General features: G+C 36.7%; 1 protein-coding gene across 1 annotated transcript in view; it reads left to right on the plus strand.

The window, feature by feature from the left end:
- Nucleotides 1–24,390, plus strand: part of SPTLC2 (serine palmitoyltransferase long chain base subunit 2) — an 85,850-nt gene that overhangs the window by 39,894 nt on the left and 21,566 nt on the right. The window contains exons 7-9 of the mRNA XM_074365189.1: nt 1,678–1,783; nt 2,485–2,704; nt 4,869–4,995. Of these exons, the coding sequence (XP_074221290.1) occupies nt 1,678–1,783; nt 2,485–2,704; nt 4,869–4,995 (453 nt within the window). The remainder of the gene's footprint in view (nt 1–1,677; nt 1,784–2,484; nt 2,705–4,868; nt 4,996–24,390) is intronic.

Genomic DNA, 24,390 nt, shown 5'->3' on the forward strand with positions numbered 1-24,390 from the left:
TAATACCTTAGGATAAATTCCTAGCAGTCTTAGAATGCCTAATTTAAATGGTGTAAATTTTTTATACTTTTCCAAATTGTCTCCAAGCACTGTACAAATTTTTACTCAACAGCTCAACTCAAAAACAGTGACTATTTCCACTCACGGGCCAACTTAGGCCATTATGCACCACGTAAATCTTTCCTAACCTACTAAGTCCAATAACATGTTAATTTTTATTTCTTTGATTATTAGATGTCTAGCAACTCTTTATACAGTTACTGTTTTTGTATTTCTTTGTAGATTGGTCATTTTCAAACTGTTTCTCTTTTTACTGATTATAAAAGCCTTTTATATTAGTTATCCTGTCTTTTATGTTATAATATTTTTTATTTTTACTTTATTTTTAGTGTCTTGCTGTGCTGACTTACTATGAAGTTTATGTTGTCACTTTTGTTTGGATTTACATAATGGCCTTCCCCATTCTAAGATCATAAAGTTATTCTTCTTTCTTCTGGTAGTTTGTGGTATATTTTTTATTTAAATCTTTTGATGGTATTTGAAGAGCATACTATGAGAGAGATTGAATTTTTTTTTCCTTAGTAGATAGTATATGGTCAAGCATTCTACTATGGAAATTTCCTTTCATCTAAAATTTTGAATCAGTATTTATTTTTCTCTTCCTTTCTGTACATAAACAGAAGAAACGAAAACAATGAGTCCATTTTCACTTGTTTCCTGCTGATTGCCACACATTGCCCTCTGCAGCAGGTCTGGTGGCTTCAGATCAGACTTGGCTTCTGTGGGAGTGTCTCCTATCTCTGGGTTAGGTAGCAGATAGATTGTTTTGTTATAAATAACTGAAGGTGTAAGCATAGTCACAACTTTTGGTCGTCTTATTTGTGTTTGTGGCATATGTTTTTATTACCTTATTTCTGTTTTCTACCAAAGTCCTTTTATGAAAAGAGCAAATTCATGTAACTTTGTAACCCTTTCCTTCAGTGATGACTAGTAAAGAATATGAAATCAGATTTTTGATGAGTGCCTCCCACCACTGTTAAATACACACCAGACTTAATGTTGCATAGATTTGGGGGGGCTGGTTCTTAAGGGCATTATTTCAGGGCAGATATTTTAAGTATGAAATCTATTGTGGTGGTAACAGTGGTCTTCAAAGTATTAATCTTTAATTAACAGGAAAATTATGTTCCTCATTAATGGTAGTGCCAGCCAGGTTGTTTCCTAGACCTGCTAACCACCTTAAGGACCAACAGAGTCACAAAAACTTAGTCGTGGACAGATAGCTGGTCAGGTGAAACATGGGACAATCTCAACTGGTTGCCAAACTTGCTTAACATATAGATTCATGCATGCCCAGATTGGTGTATTTTTTGAAGCAATTTCACATGATACGTTGGTCATTTCATAAGCATGCTAACAAACTGAACCAACTGTGCCACACTCACTTAGTGAAGTTTCTGTGGTTTTGAACACTTGTTACATTTTAGATGAGATTTTAATTCAAGCTAGCAGCAGCTCACCCATTTTGCCCTATTTTTTGCTGCCCAGTTCTAATTATGTTAATGTCCTTTGCTGTCTGAGACATACTTCCTGAATAAGAAATGTGTATGTGCATTTCTGGAATAAAGCTAGAAAAGAGGAAGGCACTCTGCTGAAGTTCTTTTCTGTGTGCGGTAGATATGCAGAGCCTAGAGAAGCTGCTGAAAGATGCCATTGTTTACGGTCAGCCTCGGACACGAAGGCCCTGGAAGAAAATTCTCATCCTTGTGGAGGGAATATATAGGTAACCCTGCTGTATTATTGTTATGTCTGATTTGCCCCCATGAAGTCATGGAAGTGCTAAGCTGAAGGGGACGCTAATTGAGACCCCCACCCTGGAAACCGAGGAGACAGGGTTTCTGACTTGTTTAAATACCTGGCTCTTCTTTATTCTTTCCATCACGCTATATCCAAATTCCCCTTCTATTTTTCCCTTTATTTTTCCACTGTTGTAGAGGGGGTTTATACTTAGGGGCAAGAGTTGGAATCTGTTTTCTAATAGGTCAAAACAAATTACATGCCATTTAATTTTAAGAAATATTTTATTTTGCTTACCTGTTTGCAGCCTTTGCATTTATTCTCTTCTTTCCTAATGTTTTTTATTCTTTTGTGTAATTTTAATTACATGGTCAGTGTCACGTAGAGTCTAATGTTGCCTATAACTGCAAGCTTTAGGAGAATCTGCTCTGACCTCTATCCCTCCATGGTAAATTAAGGTCTCTTGTGTTTTGGTGCTTGTTTTAAAAGATCCAGTCTCCTTTCCTCTAGACACCTACGTAGCCATAGCATCATCTGTCTTTGCCAGTATAAAACCAGAGGCAGAGTTGTCAGAGCATATAAGAAAGCAATAAAGTTAAAAAATTAGTAATAATAATAAAGTGGCTGACTTCTAATTTTGAGAGTTAAGAAGTCTCAGCGTGTGTGTTTTTCACCCTGTTTTGCCAGCATGGAGGGATCTATTGTTCGCCTTCCTGAAGTGATTGCCCTTAAGAAGAAGTACAAGGCATACTTGTATCTAGATGAAGCCCACAGCATTGGGGCCCTGGGCCCCATGGGCCGAGGTGTGGTGGATTACTTTGGCCTGGATCCTGAGGATGTTGACATTATGATGGGAACATTCACAAAGAGCTTTGGTGCTTCTGGAGGATACATTGGAGGCAAGAAGGTAAATGGGCCCTGAGAATCAAGCAATTAAGGTTTATAAAGGTATAGCTACAAGATTTAGATTTGGTTACTCACATTTAGCAGATAGAGTCCTGAACTTGGATATGGAGAGCCTAAATTTGTTTGTGGCTTAGGCTTATAGTGCCAGCAGGCTTCACACTTCAGCTGCCTGGTGAGTGACTGTGATGAACTAAAGGCTGGTTCTGTTCATTGTGTGTTGTTTTCTTATTGGAGCTTCTTTCTAAACTACATGCTGGTTTGAGTACAGAATACCCTCTTGTCTGAAAGAACACACAGTGGTGCTGCCTGTTTGCCAGTCTTCTGTTGGGTTCGAGTTGTGCTCACTGTTTCAAAAGTAGTGGGGTTGTCATGGGAGCCAATAGGGATGGAAGGCCAGTTTGTTTCTTGGACTCAAATGTATCTTGGATGAGCAGGAAGACAGCAAGAAAAAAGATTATTTTGCTAGTTCTGGTGTACTGCAATGCATTGTATTTTCCAGTTTATAAATTACGTAATGAACTCTGGGGTACTTGAGAACCAATGTAGCGTGATGGAATGGTTGAACCATGGAGATACAGCCCTAGGTTTGAGTATTTCCCTAACTTTGTGAGACCTTGGGCAGAGTATTTAACCTTTCAATTTCCTTGTCAGTAAAACAGAGGTAAATATGCCTAGCTTATAAGATTGTAGTAAGGGTTTAAAAAATAAATATGCGTCCATGCTACAAGGTGGAAATAACCTTGAAAGCGTTATGTTAAGTTAAAGAAGTCAATCACAAAAGGTCACCTATTATAGTATTGCTTTTATATGACAGAACAGGCAAGGCAGAGGGACAGAAAGTAGGTTAATGGTTGCCAGGAGCTGAGGAGATGGGGAAGTGGAAAGTGACTGCTGATGGATATGAGGTTTCTTTTTGAGGTAATGAAAATGTTCTTAAATTAGATAGTGATGAAAGCTGCATAGCTCTGTGAATGTCCTGAAAGCCACTGAATTGTGCACTTAGAAAAAAATGAATGCTATGGCATATTAATTGTGTCTCAATAAAACTGTTTTTTTAAAAACTCTCCAAGTATTAGGAAAAAAATAATGTATGTCAGGTATGTGTACACGGTACATGGAAGGAGCTCATAAATGTCCTTCATTTCCTCTTTAAAATCTGACGTTAGGAGTTATAAAGTCTGGACTTCCTCTTGATAATTGATTGCCTTTCATAGAAACCCCATTATCAGTGGCTTCAGTCAAGTTTGGTAGATTTTTTACCTCAAATTTTTGTTAAAGGGACCAGGCTCATTTTGGAGAGTTGATTGCTTTTTGGTAAGATCTGTTGCTAAACCAAAGGATAGGAAAAAAATACTCTGGGAAATCATTGAGGTATGGTATATTTATGTTATTGTTGTTTTGTATAATTTTTATTATTTTTGAAGTGATACAATGTTTTCTAGCCACATTTTGTGTCTCCTGTTTTGGCTCTAGCACATAAGCTTCTTTGTGTGCACATTTTATTTAAATACTGAAGTTAAAAGGTATCAGGGAATAGGGATTTACAACTGATTGTTTTGAAATTTTTGTAGCTGACAGACAAGATTTTTCTTTATTCAGTGAGATGGCTTTAGTGTTCTCATGAAAGACAATGAATTTCTGTTTAATTTCTGCCACATTTTTACCATTTTATAAATCTGTATCTGGAGGGTATTAATATCTTTAAACTGATATAGAGAACTGTCTTTCTCTTACTCAGGGATGTGAGGATGGGCTTTGCAGGCATATGGTAAGATGCAGATGATATTTTCTGTAACATTTAGAAGTTAGTTATTGTATCTAAAAAGCAATCCAAACACTTTTTGTTTAATTCAGCATTGTAGATCTGTTTATAACATTAAATGATGTGTTCTCCAAATTTAGAGGGCTTCTGTAAAACTAGTTTTTCTCCCTTCCATGTTATGGCATGTTTAAAAAACAAAACAAAACCTGAGGACGTTGTCATCTGTCTGACCCAGTTGTGAACAGTATGCTTTGACTGTGCTGGTTGACCTTGTGTCTCAGATTAATGTGTTTATTCCAGTGCTGTTGAAGGGAGGAGGCCTCTTTCACTTGGGAGGAAGGCAGTGACCCTGCCAGTGAATTCACACATTTCCTCTAATGACCCGCCTCTGTGAAATCCCCAGGAGCTGATCGACTATCTGCGGACACATTCTCACAGTGCAGTGTATGCCACGTCACTGTCACCCCCTGTTGTGGAGCAGATCATCACCTCCATGAAGTGCATCATGGGGCAGGATGGCACCACCCTTGGTAAGTCTTTCTTTTCCTGGAAAGTTTCCAGGGTGCAGTAAATACTTAGCAACCAAACGTGCACTTTTTCTTGAGCCTTTTCCCTAAAATGAGGTTTCAGATATACCAATGGACAGAGCTGGCAGGTGATGAGGCCTTGGTTTCTATGGACACTTTTCAGTGTGATTGCACATGCCCTAAGAACTAGCCTAGCTCACTTCCCGTTGAATTTTCTTGTCTGCAGGTGGCGAGGCTTTAATCTCACTATCCTACCTGCCCTTCTAAGACTTAGGTGATAAGTCTTCAGGGTCTTTCTTGAATTGCATAATTTTATGTGAAGATGTAATTCACTGTGTAGTGATGTTTCATTCCCATAGTATTTAAAGGCTGCTGTTTCCATGAATTGGTGTCCTTGATATAATGCCTTTTAAAAGCGTTTCTAGTTGAACATATAGTAGGTAATAAAGATCATCCTAGTTCTGTTTATTCTGTCTTTAGTGGAATTTGTAGTCCAAACAAGATGCCCTGACTTAACAATACACAAAAGGACAATGATGAGTGGTATTTGCTTTCTGCCATTTGACTTTTATTTTATACCACTAGAGGGCAGTGTTGACTACAGAAATATAATGAAAGGGGAGCAATTGGGGTTTTTTGGGTTTTTTTACTTTTAGAAGTATCTCCACTGTGAGTATGAGACATACATTTGCTTGTTGCATTTTTAATGCTTCTAAAATCAGTTTTACTCCTGTAAAAGAGTTCATGTTATCAGCCTTGAACTCTCCACTCTTCTGTTATATAATAATTTTGCAGTAAAATTACCTGGTTTGTATTGAAAAACAAGAAAGAAGTGGTATATCTGATATTGTTTAATTTAAGCCTATTTTCTTAAATCAGATTTTTACTATAATATTTTTTACTAATCTGTGGTACATACATTCTTGTTATCTCTTGTAAGTGTTGATCATTTTCAGTTTCATAAATTGATTCCTTGGGGAAGAAAATATTCCATTAGAGTCATGAACACAGCACGGAGCCTTGTGAGAAGCTCTCTGTTAACAACAGCTACGTCGTTATCTTCTCTCTTTCCTATAAGGTGTTACTGGAAGTAGTGTGATTGGACCTCAGTATGCATGTATGCTCATACACACACACACGTATGTGTATATATGCTTATGTATGTACATGCATGTGTATATGCTCATACTCAGGTATGTAAGTATATAGCCTGCACTTAACCTAGTTATTTGACAAAGGTGCCTCAGCCTTGCTGATTCAGCACACAGATTTAGGTGACTGAAAAATGAATGGTAATACCTATCCACTCCTTGGATAACTTCTTTGCCCTATCCTAGAGCATGGATTCGTCTGATCCGTGACCTCTGGATAAATGACTTAACTGCTAAATAATGAAATCTAGGCCCTACTGGTAGAGGGAAAATGAAATATGGTAATTAAATATAGGCTTTGGGTTAGCATTCATTTTCTGGTTTATCTGCTGCCTCTGTAACCACCCCCTAAGCTTAGTGGCTTGAAACAACAGCCATCTTATTATGCTCATGGATTCTGTGTGTCAGGAATTCGGTCAGAGCACAGCAGGGATGGCTTGTCTTTGCTCCACAGTATCTGGGGCTTGAGCTTGGAAGACTCCAGCAACTGGGGAAGGCTCCAAAGGCTGGGGGTCATCTAGAAGCATCTTCACTCACACGTCACCTGGGCTGGAGGGACTTGAAGACTGGGCTCTGCTGAGGCTTTGACCAGAGCACCTTCATGTGTCCTCTTCATGTGGCATGGGCTCCTCACAGCGTGGTGACTGAGCATCCAGAGAGGACACTGCAGGGAGCAAGCGTTCCCAAAGAACCTGCTGAAACCTGTGACCTTTTCTGATCTTTTGTTAACAAGCAGGTCACTAAGTCCACCCCAGACTGCAGGGCGTGGGAAACCAGACTTCACCTCAAATGGGAGGCAGGTCGAAGGTTTGTGGCTGTTTGAAAAACTTGTGAGCACCTGCTTTTAAATAATAATATTTCAAAAGTAGTCCCTAAAACTTTGAGTTAGTATGACAAACTTGTGTTGGCTACATTGTTTCTTTCTCAAAATGGAGGATAATAAAAATCTAACCAAAAGTAGTGATAAATACCGTTTCTCATAAAGCCTGCTTCTTGATCTTGATGAAACGTGACCTGATTTCTTTTAGATTTGAGTGGGTTAAGTAATACTTATTTTTACGGCATCACTGAATACATCTTTTCATTGCCCTTAAAGAAAAAAAGGTGGAACTGGGCAGTAGGCTTCTGACTATGCCTCAAGGTGACCTTTAAAAAAGAGATATCTGCAATTAATTACCTGGGTGTGGTTTTATAATAGAAATGGCCTAGCGTGAGAGAAACTTAATCTCTTATTTTCAGAACATTTGGATTTCACTAATTCTGCAAACATTGAGTTTCTCACTACATGTTTGACTGTGAATCAGAGTCCATAGGAAACACACATACAAGCAGGTCATTTAAGGAAAGTGTGCCCTGGGGGAGTGTCGAGGATGTAGAGGATAGTGGGCTGTTGTGTTACTCCCAGAGATTACTGTAGCAGAGAGTAATGTTATTAATCATTCACCAAATATTTGAGTGCCCACAATGTTTACTAGGTGCTGTTTCTAGGCACCTGTGATTCATCAAAGAATAAAATACCCCAAAATTTCTGCCTTACGGAGTTTCTAGTAAGGGAAGTTATTTATACAGTTGCTAGAAAGTGGTAATTGCTCTGGGGAAAAGCAGGAAAGGTGGGTGATGAGTTTTGGGGACCTAGTTTGCAATTTTAAATGGGGTGGTCATTGAGAAGGTAAGATTTTATTAAGCACTTGAAGGAGGTGAGGATTTAGCTCTGAAGATCCAGGGCTGCAAGGCCCTGAGACGTAGGTGACTCTGTGTTCAGGAATGGCAACGAGGCCACCGTGGCCAGAGCATCATAGTCCAGGTAGAGTGCTTGAGGGTGAGTGAGGTGAGGACAGAGGGGAGAGTCTTGTCTTGGAGGGATGTTAGTTTGGCACAAAAACAGACACATTGATCCTCTTGCCCTGTCTACTATCAAACTCAAATTCTTGAATAGTTTCTGTGGGCTGCTTAATATTGGCAGGCTTATGGCCTGTTTCAGATAGCTTAAGAATGTTATTGGTCCTTCAGATTTCATGAAAAGGTACAGAAAATAATGCACCCATGATTATACTTTGAAGAAATTTGTCTAGAAAGAGTCAGATTTGCGTAAGAGCTGTACCAATATTTCTGTCTTTAAATGAGTATCAGTAGCGCAATGAATCGGGAATGGAGGAAGCAAAGCATCACCCGTATATGAACAGAAGAGACTGTTACATGGTAATACGGACACTGCAAATTGAAGAACTCTTTCTTCACTTCGTAGTAAATGTCTCACATGTAATTTCTGTTTAGGAATGAGGGGGAACAGATCATGTAATGTAAGTGCTTGGTCCTAGATTTAATGTTGGTTTAAGGGAATGTTAGAAATAAGAAGCTGGTTTTCTTTTCATGCCCTTACTCTCAATTTTCTGACTTTTGTTGCCAGGTATACAAAAGTATTAAACATTATATGAGTAAGCTCACTTTTGACATAATATTTTCTCCTTTTTGTAAGATATAATGGTTTTATTTACTTGCATATTTCAAATTTCTCTGTTGTGTAAACTTATTTTGTCATAAACAGTCCTTCCTGTGGGGCCACTCCAGAAGCCTTTCTCTCACCAAACAGGATCTGAACCAACGGAATTCCATTCCTCTGTAGTTTGACTTTGGCTTAACCATCTTTTTCTGTACCCTTATTTAAACCAGTTTGGTGCCTTCAACAGAATGCTTATCCTCCTATCACCCAGGTTCTGTTCATCCTTCACAAAAATCTGAAATGCCATGTCTTTTATCACACCTTTGGGCTAATACATTTTTTCTCCAAAAACCCATGTTACACAGCTTTATGGTATCACACATTTATCATTTTGTCTCACAGAGCCCGTACTTAATGTTTGAACACGATGTTTTTCTTCACAGTGTGTAAGCAAGTCAGTCAGTAGACTCACATGCTGAATGTTACAACTGGTGTTCAGTACTAAAAACCTAAACATATAATGAAGTCTCTAAGCCTTTTCATTGTTTTTTTTTAATGTAAATGAGATTTATTATTTTTAAAATTTTTTATGCAATTTAAAAAGTTGCTTTTCATTTACAGTTATTATAAAATATTGACTATATTCGCTGTGTTGTACAAAACATCCTAGAGCCTCTCTTACACCTCGTTGTTTGTGCCTCCCACACCTTCACCCCTGTATTGCCCCACCTTTCATTATAATTTTGACTGTCTGTCTTAGGTATTTTATGCTACTTAATTTTGATTTTTTTCTCTGTAATGTAAAGCTACAGCATAATTCTAGTGAGTACATGGAATTTATTATTGCCACATCCAGCATTTTTAATAATTTTTGGTTTTGTCCTCAGTGAATTATTTCTGAGTCCTGTGTATCTTTTTACTAGTCACACTTTACTTTTTTCTCTTCAGCAAACATTTCTTATAATAGAAGGATGAAATGTAATGAAGTATTAGAAGAATGCTATTATAGAAAGATACCAAAGATACCAAAAATGAGCTTTGAGTTCATACGCAATATTATTGGAAAGTAAATCTAAAAGCTTGTTGGTTAGTTGATTTAGATGAATTGATGGCTTAGGACTTCATTATATAATGTGTAAAAATATGAGTTGTACCAAAGCTATATGCATGAAAATCGACTCTTTACTATATTTTTTATTCATATGTCATCTTTGCCATAAGATAATAAGTTCTTTGAAAGCAGGCACCGATGTCTTGCTCCTCCTTTGCATCTTAAGTAGTGCCTACTTCTAGACCTTGGAGTGAATAATTGACTTGATTTTTACCAAAATTGTTACCTATCTTCCCCAAGTAGAATATAATCTCCATGAAAACGGGAAGTCTTGGCCATCTTGTTCACTTTATTCCTTCTGTTTAGAACCGTGTTTGGCACATAGTAGGCATACAGTAAATGCTTGGTGAATGATTAAATGAGTAATAACTTTGGTGCCTTGAAGAGAGGTAATATAAGACTTAGTGACCTATGATTTTGTCCATTATTATATTCTCTGTATTCTTAAGCTTGGAGAACTTGTGACAGCTGTACACCTAAGGGAAGGATAGGATAGGTTATTCGCTCAGACAGGATTATTCTTGAATTGGAGCCTCATGTATACTGGCCAGTGTTCTCAGAATTATAGGACTTAGGAAAAAATACAAGCTCGATTAAAGAATAATTAATTTGGGTTTTTATTATAAATATAATCTTTGATTTGATGCTGTGACTGATTGTCTAGTATTGGGATAAATCTTCATGCTTTTATGATATAGTTGGTTTGACCTTCACTTTCCCTAGCCAGGTCCTCTTGTAACCAGAAGTGACCATTTGTAAGCTAGAGCCAGAGAAGCATTTGTTCCATTCTAACTGGCAGGTATTTATGATACAGATACGGAGACTAGTCATCATTGTAATAAGATTAAGAATCAAATTAAGATAGAAAAGCTGAACTTTGTTTCTTATAAATAGGACTTACAGGTAACTATAAAGCAGATTAGACTTGAGTTGAAGTATAATACTTTCTTGTCATTAAACACTTCAGTTGAGTTTTAGGGTTGTCCATTAACATCTGTTCCAAACAAAGATATGACCTGTGTCAGATTGTAGGATTTATGGCGGTGTATGTTCACACAGTGCTGCTATTCTTTCTCTGTGGGCTTAGCATGATTTTTCTCTTTTTGCCCCCTCCAAACCAGAATTAGTGGATCTGAAATAGCTGTTTCATAATGATAGTACTATGGCCTGAAATGTTGAACAACTCTCCTTCACTTAGATGAAATCAAAACTAAAATGTGACTGGAGTTGCTGGGGGTTGTTGGGGGTTAAAAAAAGAAAGAAAACACTTAGCCTTGACACTTGGAAAACAATCTTTTGTTTAACACCAATATAGTGAAATATGTTAATTTTAATGAGTTTCTGGTTTTGGGGGTCAGTTACAGATAGAACATGGAGAGTTTAGCTATGGTTATAAATCAGATGTAAGTATCAAAAACCTTGACAATGTAAAAGTAGCTGACAGAAGGCAGGAGATATAGAAAGAGGGTAAGGAAGGCGAGGGGTGTGCAAGTGTAGCAGTTTCTGTTACCATACTTGGTGGAGTCAGTAGATAACTATCTTAAGTTTATAAACAGCACATTTTGAAATTAAGAAGTAGGCTTTAAATTTATAAAGATAACTAGCAACTAGAAGAATTTAAAAATAGTAATATTACAAAAAGTGGTGGTGATTAGTGGAGGAAGCATGGAAAGCAGGAATACGGATGCCTCATTTGGACACTGCCCAGAGGTGTGGGTATACTGTTCAGCACTGCAGCACTAGCCCCGAGAAAAGCCACAAACAGCCGGAGCTTCTTGCTGGGAACGGGGGTGGAGGTGGCTGGGTGGAGGGGGACAGTTCTTTTTTTAAAACAAAATAATATTCTGTCCTGTTAGAATTGTGTATTACCAGGTTTCATATATTGCTTTTATGATTAGACTTTTTTTGTTCTGATTCCACAGTACATTAATAACTTACTTGAAAATAAATCCTGCTTAAGATAAGATTGAAAGTGAGGCCTAAACATACACACAAATAGTCTGTGATTGGTGGGTGATAAATGTTTTCATCTTTGTGGGAAGATGTGTTGCTCTTTGGCGGTGAGAGTGTAGAGCCTTCAGAAAAGCTGCAGCATGCAGGGGAAGTTGAGATCCCTTCCCAGCCCTGCTTTGTAAGCACTCCCTTCTTCTTCCATCCTTTTCCACATTTCCCCTCCAATTCTAGTCCTTTTCTCAAAGTATAAAGGGACATGTGACTGGAGTGATGAGTAGATACTGAGAGCCATCTGACCTAAGAATGACAGTAGGAGAATTAACGGATGGGAATGGTGTGCTTGTACCTTGAATGGACACACTGAGTTAGTCGGCTGGTGAGTAGAAAAAATGAGACCTAGGAAATTCTGACAAATTACACTAGACATTTGAAAGTCTAGATTTTACTTCACACATTACTAATCCACATCTAGTAATGGAAAATTAGCTGTAAGATCTATTTATGAATCAAGGCAAAATGTCTGACCAAAGCAACTAAAATTGTGCTTTTCCATTTTCCACAGCTGTGCTGTGATGTGTGTTTTTTTTTTTCTGGCCAAAGATGTAGTTAATAACAAGCATAGCACCTAGCATAGTGTCTGACATCTAGTAAGCAGCCTTTTGATAAATTTGCTGAATGAATGAATGAATGCACGCATGATCCAGAAATATTGGAAAAGTGATGGGTTCTTAAAGTACGTTGCTTGTATAGTTGAATGTTAAGCCAGAATGGTCAAGTCATGGGAAAAAATAAACTAGATAGGTATGTTTTACTAGATAAATTTTAAAATGACAGAAATAACTTTCTATGTATAAAAGTGTGCTTTTTGTACTTCTTTGTATTGAAAGGAACTGAGAGCCCGTTCAGGTGGCTATTGGTGTAAGAGGAAAAAGAAGAATACCTTGGGCAGATTGAGGTTTAATTAAAATTCGATTTGGCTCATTTGAATTAATTCCTATAATAGACTTGGTAATGAGGTGTTAAATGATCACCTTGAGAATCCCAGGAACTGTCAAAAGCTAATTTAGAAGAACTGAAAAGCTTTTTTTAAAGCATTCCAGGATCCCTACACTGAGCGGGCAGAACTCTTAAAGAAAACAGTCTTTTTTGGAGGGAGTGGTCATAAAGAGAATTTCCTGCTTCTCCTTTGGGTGGGAGTGGGTGGGTGCTGACATCCACTTGTTATGTTTGGCAGGCGGGCTTTTCCTTTGGTTGGGCCTGGGTACCCTTCTCTCCAGTCCCTATGCTTTGTGAGCCTAGGGATATTTGGATTCCACTTTTTTCTTTATTATTATGTATCTGCTTTTATATAATTTATTTATTTCACTATTAGAGAGTCAACTAAATAAAAATCAAGTTTTCTGTGGAGCTTATTAAAAATGAGGATTGGAGTCCACTCTACCACACATGGGCCCTGGTGGACAAGGCCCTAGACTGTGCATTGTAAAGAAAACCTCAGTTAATAATGCAGGCCAACTTTTAAGAGATTTGAGGATTATCTCTCTCTCTCTCTCTCTTTTTTTTTTTTTTTTTTTTTTTGATCTTGCTTACATCAGTGAAAACCAAAAGCAGCTCTATTGATTGGTGGTAATTGGGGAAAGGAAAGGAAATGCGAAGACAAGATATTTGATCTGTTTCTTTTAAAAGAAGAATAAGGGAAATATTGGCGTGTAAAACAGGAGTTTGTTGGTGATGCTAAGTTGCCAATTTCATTCTAAAGGCCTTGATGCGTCCTTCTAAAGAGTTCATGATCCTTGCTAAATGAATCAGTGTCATAGGTGAAGTTGGAACCAATTAGAGGAGGGAGAAGAGACAACTAAGGATTCAGAGACCTATGGTCAGGCCTCTTAATGCTGGTTGGAATTATTTTGTTTTACTTTTTTCTTTATGCTACATGTATTTTTTACAGCCTATATTAATTTAGAATGTCAGATTCTTTAGTACATAACCCACTAAAGGCCTTGCCCACTGTATACTCTTTTTTCCTAAATGTTCAATACTAATCAATTTGTGAAGCTCTCATTTATTGCCTTGCCTTCTGCCTCTGAAACTCTAGTCTAATGCCAAGCCTCGTCTTCCCCAGTGATTGCCTTATTTGCTAACCATCTTCATCTGCCCGTGGGTGCCTGACCACAGTACATGTATTTCTTCTTCCCTTCAGTTCTGAAAGTGGCTTGTGGTATGTCCCGGTACCAAAGGAGGACATTAGGACAGTCTTTGTATGAATTGAAGCCTTTCTGTCCTGACTGTGAGCTGGCACCCTCTAAAACTCAGTTCCTTAATTTTTCAGAGGGACTTGGCCTCTTTTCTTCCTTTTGTTTGGGGCCCTCTGTTTCTGGCTGTACGTTAGCAAACGTTCTTTTAAATTCCTGATTATACTGAATCAACTTTAAGCCTTGGCCCATGCTGCTTGTTGCACATCCTGTGGCAGTCCTCAGGAAATCCTAGTTTTTGGCATTGAAACTAATTAAAGGATTAAACTTCTACTAGGAAAGGGATGATAAACAGTGCTTGGGAGAGGAGTTTAGTGTACTGAGCTTGGTGTTAACAAAAGCTGCTCTCATTGCCAATGAGAGAAATAGCAGTAGTAATAATGTGGGAGTAGATTCAAATATCATCCTTGTAGCTGATAAAGAACCAAAGGGCTACTTTAAAATAGTATCCCTAAGGGTAGGGAGAGACAGGCTGTCTGCGTTGATGTTTGTTAATTTGACAATTTCCCAAGCTGAGCACTTTGATATTTGTTGCCAGTCTAGCAAAACAGGGGCTGTGTCTAGAAGATGGTAAACCTAGTTCCCACTCATTTTGCTTCAGTGTTACAAAGTTACTGAACTCATGCTTCCTGTAAGTCCCTTATAAAATATCCCTTTTACAAGACTGTTCACTGGACAGGAAGGTACATTTATTTTCCTATTCCTTGGGTCTCTTAAGAGCCTAACAGGAAGATTTTTCCAGTGCCCTTTAGCTGGTACTTAAGCGAAACGTGTTATTAAAATCAGTTTGCTCTGCCTTTTAGCTAATACTTCTTTTACTTTTGTTTTAGGTAACATTTTTAGATATTTTATCCTTTTTTCTCTGAGATCATGTGAAAAACATGAACGGGTAAATTCAAGTTCCAACATAGTGTGGTTTTAAAAGATTCACTGATTTTTTTTTTTTTAACATCCAATGCTCTATTCTTTCTCACCACTATTTCCTTCTCCAGTCCCTTTTGGTATTTTGAGATATTTTTAGGTACAGTGATCTTCATTTTCATCTACATCTCTGCAGGTGTTCATGTAGAAGTTAAAGAACTAAGAATGGCCTTAAAGGTCAGTTGATCTGTGTGTTTGCTGGCATTCTTTTGTCCCTCTTACTCCTTTCCAGTAATCCATGAGATGATCTAGAAAGTGCTGTGATAAGAGTTGAAAGTGTTTTTGCTGCCTTCCCTCCTCACTTTAGAGCTGTTCAAACAAAGTGACCATTGATGCTTAAGAAAGAGGAGTGAAGGAGAGACTGCTTCTTTAACAAAGAAAACTTTATGACCTAGTTAAGAGTTGTTCTGCCCAGTCCACACACTATGGTATCATCTAAATGTGAAAGGGAAAAATACAATGAAACAGAAGTTCCTTCATGGTTTAACCTTGTTAATTATCAGTATATTTCTATTGGCGTGGAAATCAACTTCAATATCTATACATTTATAAGATTCATAAGATGAGCGAAAATTATCATTTTAACAAGTACCAAATATTTGCAACTACTTATAGAAAAGGTTTTCTTTTTTCCCATTTTTACCTTTACTTATTCAGTTTTTAATTATTGAACACACCCTGCTCTTGGGGAATGTATAGAGAGCATGGCTACAAGATGGTTCTAAGATAATTTGCTGCTGTCTGTGATTTTGAGTAATGTATACCATTCAGTTTTTCCTGAAAACACCCCATCAGTGACAGGGTGCTCTATTTCCAGAGACCTAGAGAGCTGTTTGTTTGTTTGTTTTTGCAATTGGTAAAAGTAAGGATATATGCACCAAGAGTATAAGCACCTGCCAGCAACAGTTTTAAATGGTGACAATCAATTTTTTTTTCCTGAGGGAATAGATCTGAGACTAAGCAAAATCAAGGGCAGTGCTTTGGGCCAAGGCAGCTTAAAATGGAAGAAACTAGAATATCAGGATCTCGTCCATTTTACAGGTAGAAAACACAATCTTTAAAGACAAAGGACAGCACCAAGCACCAGAATCTAATATCCACAAAAGTGTATAATCGAAACAGAATTTTCCTCTCTAAAATCAGCCTCATTTCTTCCAAAGATAGCCAAATTAAGACCAATTTCTTTGCAGAATAAGTCTGCTTTTAATAAACTTGGCCTGATTATTTACATAAGCTATTGATCATATAGGCTCTTTTAAATCTACTTCGCTTGAACTTTTCATGAGGAGCCTCAGATTGAACTTCTAAAGGCCTCTCGAGGCCAGGAAAGCCAAGCCAAGAACTTCCTATCAGACTTCACCTGCAATATCTATAGATTTCAGTGAATTCATCTCTTCCTGAGGTCTCCCAAATATATTGAGGTTTCTCTATCTGCCAGGAAGCGACCTTCCTTACTCATCTGGGAAGGCTGCTCAGAACCTTTTAAGCTGTTTGTTTTAGGCTGTTTTTCCAGGGGGCTTTATTGACTCCATAAAGTCAATTTTAGTTCCTTAAAGCTGTCTTGGCATATCTGAGTTTATGCATAGTCTTAAATCTAACATTCCAGTCAAGGTCTTGATAGTAAAATCAATGCTTGCAATTGTATCCTGTTACAAAGAGAGCAGATTCTTGTGAACTTGTGCAAATAACTATATTGCCATCAAAATAAGAATAATCACCAAGAATTTCCAAATTCTGGAGTGTCAGGTAGGGAGAAAAAGATAAATGTTTCATCTTTGTTTACAAAGGTATCCTTTATCAGATTGCTACAAGTCATAGATAGCTTAAGAGGTTTCCTTAAATCTAGAAGACAAAAAAGAATTGGCAATGTTTAAAACAAAAAGTCATAAAAATTATAATCATCCTCATCAGTTCATTTAGTCCCATGGAATTAATTTTTGATTTTGATCTTTTGTTAGGAGTTTTATGAAGTCGTTGGTTTCTAAGTCAGAGTTCTGTAAATTGTTACTCAGTTCAGTGGTATGATCTGAAAGTTTATTAGAAACCTGCACCTAGAGTAAGTGTCAGAGTCTTTTCCATGAATCTCTCTATGAAGTATATTTGTAGAAGCATCAGAATAAAGCAGTAACTCTCTGAAAATGACAAAAGACTTAAACATGGCATGGTTAAAGATCTGATTACAGTGCAGTTGACAGGGAAATTGGGTAATTTCTGTGACATACAGCCTTTTAAGATAATAACTAGAATTATGACTGGTAATATTATTCAAGGATATATCAGATCTCTAGGAATTTCACATAGTTTCTGAAATACTTATAACATGTATCTATACAGACACAGAGTGAAGAAGGCTTAGTATTACTTATTTGGAAGTGATTCCCATATAATTTTTGTTTGTTTTTGAGGGGTGGGTAATTTGTTTCTTTGAATGGAAGTACTGGGGATTGAACCCAGGACCTCATGCATTGCTAAGCGCTCACTCTGCAGTCACTCACACTGAGCTATACCCACCCCCTCCCATGTAATTTAATGTATCGAATAAGCCTAGTTAGTTTAATACCCTTGTTTTTATAAGGAGAGAAAACCAATGTTTGAAATACTTCAGGAGCCTTGAAATAATATTTCAAAGTTCTAAATCAAAAAGACTTCATTTAGAATTTCATTTTGGGAAGTTTGTCAAAAATATCAAAAGTTTTAAAACATTGGGTCAAATAGGATCATAGATCACTGTGAAACAATGCTTAGTTACCCACTTAAAGTGACAGAAATTTCACAGGCAGTTACAGAAGGTTATATAGTCCTGAGCAAAACATAGCTCTTTGAATATTGAGAGGCCTAGATTTACTTAAGTAATCAGAGATCTAATAAAGATGACATAGAACATGAGTGGTTATTTTGACAAAACATACAATCTTTTATAATCTCTTATTATCAAGAGCAGACCAATAGGAAAAAAAATTGTCCTTTTAACAGAAAGAAAAATCAAGTTTTAATTTTGCACTTACTAACTCATTCACTTAATTAAATTCATTCCAGTCTTAGCCAGTTATGACTACACTCAAAATTCCTTTCCAGAGATTTCTTTTTTCACAAACTTTCTACAACTTTTTATATCCATTTTAGTTTGTCCATTGTTTTCTTTCCTATTTAGACATAACCAGTTATAGGACAAAATCACTTTCTTTTTCCTTAACAAATATGCTTACCATTCCTTATATTTAAGAAAAAAAAATTCCTTGCATAAAAAGATGTTTTCCTTACTAATTTTAGTAGTTTTAATTACATACATTAGTTAGAATTTTTAACCCTTAGAAACCTTAATTTCTAGTGAAAACTAAGAAGTAAGCAATTATGAACTGTCTTTTACATTAGCATTCTGTAGGTTGGCAAGCTTATAAATACTTATAATAATTTCTAGAAACATATGCCACGTCATAGTACAGTCTTTCAGTAAGGCGCAAGATATATGTGTTTACTAATAGACAGAAATGTATCTAGTCTCTGTAATAAACAGAATTCAAAAGTAGGTACACTTAGACTTGTTTAGCAATTAGTGTTTCACTATTTTATTTTTTTTGGGAATGACCTAGACTCGATGAATTCCTGTCATTTAACGTAGCTTAAGTAACCAACTGAAGTTTCAAGTTACCAGGAAAGTTTGGGGAAACTACACAGAAGGAAATATGTAATAGTGGACATGTATTCTGTTTACTGTGTCTGAGCACTGTTCCAAGTGCTTTTCATTAAATTCTCAGAGCAGATATTAGACATAATTCTCCCTCTTTTACAAAACGAGGCAGCTGAGAAGTTAAGTTTCTTACCAGATGACACAAAGTTACTAGGTGGTAGAGTCAGGATTTGAACTCCAGTGTTTAGTCCCAGAATGTCTTTTGTGTACTAGATATTTAATTATTATTTGCCTTAAGGTAATTGAATATAGGTAATTTTCTGCTGTGGAATTTAAATTAGTTTGAACACACAAGAGGGTTTGTATTTTCTCAGAAAATTTTATCTGGAATGTCTGCTGTGTATTCTTTGGGGAGGTACTAGTGGAAAACACATAGTATTTGCCTTCAGAGCTTGCAGTTTGTTCTGAGGACACAGGACCACACATGAAAGGCATAAGAACAGAAACAAACTTACAAACAAGAACAAATGAATTAAGTACAAAGTAGAGGCATGTCTTAAAATGTGCCAGGATTTTAAGTTAATCTGAACTAAAATCCTTAACTGAATTTTAAATTTTCTGTTCTTCATCTTTCAGAGTGCTCTTGGTTCCTTTGGAGTTTTTAAATATTAGAAATGCATAAACATTGGTAGAAAATAACAAAAACAAACTGAAAATCAAGGAACAAACTGCTTGTATTTACTGATTTGAGTGATGTTCATCTAAACTGCAGAAAAAATTGTAAGAATTTTCATTCAGTAGAGTTGTATCTTTACCACCAAACTAATGGAAAAGAGTTTTAAGAGAGGTGTGGATATTTCCCCCCATAAGTTATCCTGTAAGTCTTTTGTTGACATGGGGGAAAAGTGACTCTGGGGAAAATTGTATTACTTTCCAAAAGAGGAAAGGATTGCTTAAATATGACATACAGGCTGGAAAGATTGGGGTGAAATAGGGAATGGTCGACTGCTGATAGGTGCTGGTTTCTTTATGGGGTGATGAAAATGTTCTAAAATTAATTATTGTAATGGTTGCACAACTTTAAATATATTTAAAAAAACATTGAATTGCATACTTTGAGTGAATGAATTGTATGTGAATTATATCAAATTTTTTTAAAACTTTACCTCTAGTGAGTTGTGGTAAAATACACATTTTAACACATTCTAGGTATACAGTTCAGTTGCATTAAGAACATTTTACAGTGTTGTGTAAACTGTCACCACCTATCCATTTCCAGAAACTTTTCATCATCCCAAACGAAATTAACTTTTAATATGCCAGTCCAAGTTTGGAAGCAGTAGTCTTGACAGACTTAATTTTAAACCTCTAGGCTCTAAAAATACTTGCTCCCCCAAGTTGAGTTTTGTTTCTCTAAAATTTTTAGCCTTTTCCATTTGTTTCCCCTCAAACCTGCTTTTTCTTTTGTGTTCCCTGTCTCAGGTAATGCCATCACTATACATGAAGTTGTGTAAAGAGGAAGCCCCTATTATATTTTCTCTCATTCTTTATTCCATATGTTTAATCACCAGAGCCTGTGGATTATACCTCCCTAGTATCTTTGAACCTCTCTACTTCTCTGTGTCCCCACTGTTATTTACTTGACTTAGGCTCTTGTCTGCTTTCACCTGGATTTGATAGCCAGTCATAGCAGAGGGATCAGTCAAGCAAAAAATGCATTGGAAGGATTAAGATAAATAGAGGGCTGAAAATTAGGAATAGAAGATATCCATGCAGAGTTCTAGTAAAATCTTATAACTCTCTGATGCCTTTCCTGAATACTCTAGTTCACATTGGTCTCTCCCTTCTTTCAAGATTCATCCTTTTGTTAAATACTTGTTGAGCATCTTCTTTGTAACACTTCAGTCTATCTTCGAAATATGTCCTCCATCCACTTTTCATACCTATCGCTGTCAGCCTAGTCCAAACCACAGTCATCTCTCCAGTGCTCTCTTCTTCTTTGACTCTATTCTAAATATAGCACTCAGAGTGCTCCTGTTAGAACATAAGAGGTCGTGTCAGTCTTGTTTAAGGACCTTACCTCCCTCCCCCAGGGCTTCTCTTGTCTCTTAAGTCAGAGTCACCATAAGGACCTATGAGGCCTGTTTGATTTGGCCCTCTGTTGACCTCCTCTATCCCACTCTTCCCCCATTGGCTCATCTCTAACCACGCCAGTTTACTTGGCCCTTGGAAATGCCAGATGTGCTCTTGCTTCTGGGTCTTGACACATTATGGAGGCAGCACTTGGCCAGAATGAACCCTTGAGTGAGGCATTTATCTTTTTTGTTGTATATCCTTCCACACTGGTATGTAAGCTCCCAGCAGGCAGTGGTTTGTGTCTCTTACATTCGATATACTATATCCAGGGTCTAGTGCAGTGTCTGGCGCATGGTGGGTGAGTGCTCAGGATAGACTTGTTTAATGTATGCTTACCTAGCATGTAAATACATTCTCCCCTTTCCATGTAGTCTTCCTGGTGAGATTTTTGCCTATGGGGTAATGAGTATCATACCACTTTTGTATCTTCTGTATCTCCAGCAAATATATACTCAAATAAATGAAATCTACTGTGTATGCACAGTTTCTTTTAACTCTTACTTGGTAGACTTACCAATATAAATTGGTCATCTTTCTCAAATGTGATCACTTTTATTTTAATTGACAATATTGAATTGGATGAACTAGTTCATCATCTATATGGAGTAAATAATAAGATGTGGAATAAATTACATGTTCTGGTGACTTTCATTGATGTGCATATTTATTTATTTTTAAATAGGTAGCAGTTATGATAGGAATTCAAAATTCAGATTGTTTCCAGTGGGCTCCCCCAAAGCTCTGAGACTTCAGTAATTCTTATTACTGTTGGTGTCAAATCTGAATGTTCACTTGCCAACCCACTTCCCCTTTCTTGGAAGAAGTAAAAGTTATTTTTGGAACTCTGATTTCCTGATTAAATGGAGTCAGGAATCCCAGAAATTCTCCCTCTTAAAGGATATGCTTGCACATGTAAGGAATGCTGTGTTTACCTAAGGTTTATTTAGTTCAGGAACATCTCAAGCCCTGGTACAAATTCAGCCTTTTCTGCATACACTCCTTGTGCTCAGCTTTACCCCTTTTAAAATGGAAGTCAAATCCTCTACTTTCCAAAAGAAGCCATCCTTCTATTCTAGTTCAACAAAAGTGTTAGTCTGAGAAGTTATTATCTTGCCAGTATTACCATGTTGGGTGTTCAGAATTTCAGATTCCAGTCTTCTTAGAAGGCACAGTTTGGGGAGAACTTCTGTTGTACATTGGTACTATGCTCACCGAAGACTTTAAACTTTTTAAATCCCAAATTGACATTTTCACTTAACGTGAGGCATTCGTGCATGCTTTAGTACTACAGTCGTGGCACTTTAACTTTTTCTGTGCTGAATAGTCCTGACTCCACTGCACCCTAATAATTTCAGTTGTAATGTCTCATAGCTCTCCTAAAAGGCAGTCTTCCAGGAGACCGTCTGAAGCAGTTCGTTAGTAAAATTTGCACCAGCCTTTCAGCGACCTCTCCCTCTTGGCAGAGTGTAAGAAGAACTAATGCTAGAACATCTGAGGAAAAAAAGTGACTTTATGGGAATGAAAGTAGATGCACAGATGGAGAATAACTTTTTTGGGGGGCCAATATTATCTGAATTGTGCATTCATTCATATGATTTTTAAAAATCATTAAAAAAAAATCATTTCCTTTAAAAAGGAAAGAAGAGAAGGAAGGGCCAGCCCCTTTATGCTTTCATTTCCTGCCTCAGGACAAGGGCTTTAACTCTGAAGTGCTGTTTTCATAACTGTTTTCCCCTGTCTTAGAAATTCCTGGAACACCCAGCACTACAAATTTTGGGTTTTTTTCCGGGTTTGTCTTAAACAGCAAAGGCTAAGAGAAGAATGGCTGAGCCCACCCCTGTAATGTCTAGACAGTAGTTTTGGTTTTACTTTTTAAGTAAAAGGATGATTATTAAATAGTAGTTAGATATATTTAAGATTATAAATTGAGAGATCAGAAATTTAACCTCATTCCAGGTAATTTTTTTTTCAGTTTATTTTCCAAGTATTTAAAATTTATTTTTACTTTTTTTGAAGTATTGACGTTCATTCAGTAAAGTGCACAAATCTTAGTGATTAAATACACACCTGTCTAGTCACCACATGGATCATAATATAGAACACTTGCAGTATCCCAAAAGGTTATCTTGTGCCTCTTCCCAGTTTATCCTCCTAACCAAAGATAATCACTGTTTTGACTTCTGTCACAATATATTAGTTTTGCCTGTTCTTGAGCTTCATATAAATGGAATTGCCTACACTACAGTACACATATAATCACTTTTTTGAATCTGGTATATTTTATTCATATGTCTTTGAGATTCATCCACATGTTTTGGTGGAACAGTAATTCATTTTCATTGCTGTCATATCCTGTTGTTTGAGTATATCACAGTTTATTCATTCTGCTAATGGAAATTGAGTTGTTTCCTGACTTTGGCTGTTACTAAGAGTGACGTTCTTATACATGCCTTTTGGTACACAACTCTTTGGGGTATATGTACTTAGGAATGGAATTGCTGGGCCATAGAGTAGGCTTAATGTTTAGGCTCAGCATATATTGCTGTTTTTACAGAGTACCAATTTACAGTCTCACTAGCAATGTATTGTTTCATTTTCTTGCCAACACTTGTAACCTTTCTAACTACTTTAAAAATACATTCCCATTAGGGAAAATTAGACTTGGAAGTATATAAAAGAAGAAGCATTATTCTTATTCCAAATTAGGAGCCATATCATTTTATATTTAATGTGTTTATTCATTTTTTCTTTTTGCCCTACCTTCCCAACCCAAATCAACATTTTGAGAACATTTATGTAATTCCACCCAAGAGAAAAAAAATGTACAAAAATGAACAGGAAGAAGACCTAAGTAAATGCTAAATAAATGGAAAGATATCTGTGCTCAGAGGTTGGAGGACTTAATATTGTTAGGATAGCAATACTCCTCAAGTTAATTTATAGATTCAACAAAACCTACCCCTGGAAAAAAATATCCCTATCAAAATCACAGCTGCTTTTATTTTTTTTTAGAAATTGGCAAGCTGATCCTAAAATTATATGGAAAAGCAAGAGACCCAGAATAGCAAAACAGTCTTGAAAAAAACAAAGTTAAAGGACTCACAGTCTGAAAACTATAGTGACAAGACAGTGTCATATGGCATAAGTACAGATATATAAACTGTGAAATAGAACTGAGAATCCAGAAGTAAACATCTCCATTTATGGTTAGTTGGTTTTGCAGCAAGACAGTTCATTGGGGAAAGAATGGTCTTTTTTTTTTTTTAAATGATTCTCGGACAACTGGATATCCACGTGCAAAAGAATGATGTTGGACTCCTACCGCACACCATATACAAAAATAACTCAAAATGAATCAAAGGCCTAAATATAAGAGCTAAATTTATAAAACTTTTAGAAGAAAACATAGAGGTAAATCTTCATGACTGGATTAGACAGTGGTTTCTTAATTATGACACCCAAAAGAATAAGCAGTCAAAGAAAAAAATAGATACATTTGACTGAATCAAAATTAAAAGATTTTGTCCTCTAAAGGACAGTCCATCAAGATGGTGACAAGACAGCCCTCAGAATGGGAGGAAATTTTATGCAAACCATATATCTGGTTAAGAGTCTAGTGTCCAGAATATATAAAGAACTTTTACAATTCAAATTAAACAACTCAATTTAAAAACGGGCAAAAAATTTGAATAGACATTTTTCCAAAGAAGGTATACAAATGCCCAATGTGCACAGAAGAGCAGATGGTCAACCTAATAGTCACTAGGGAAATGTAGGTGAAAACCACAGAATACCACTTTACACCC

Source organism: Camelus bactrianus, chromosome 6 (genome assembly GCF_048773025.1).
Source record: "Camelus bactrianus isolate YW-2024 breed Bactrian camel chromosome 6, ASM4877302v1, whole genome shotgun sequence".
NCBI classification, from domain to species: domain Eukaryota; kingdom Metazoa; phylum Chordata; class Mammalia; order Artiodactyla; family Camelidae; genus Camelus; species Camelus bactrianus.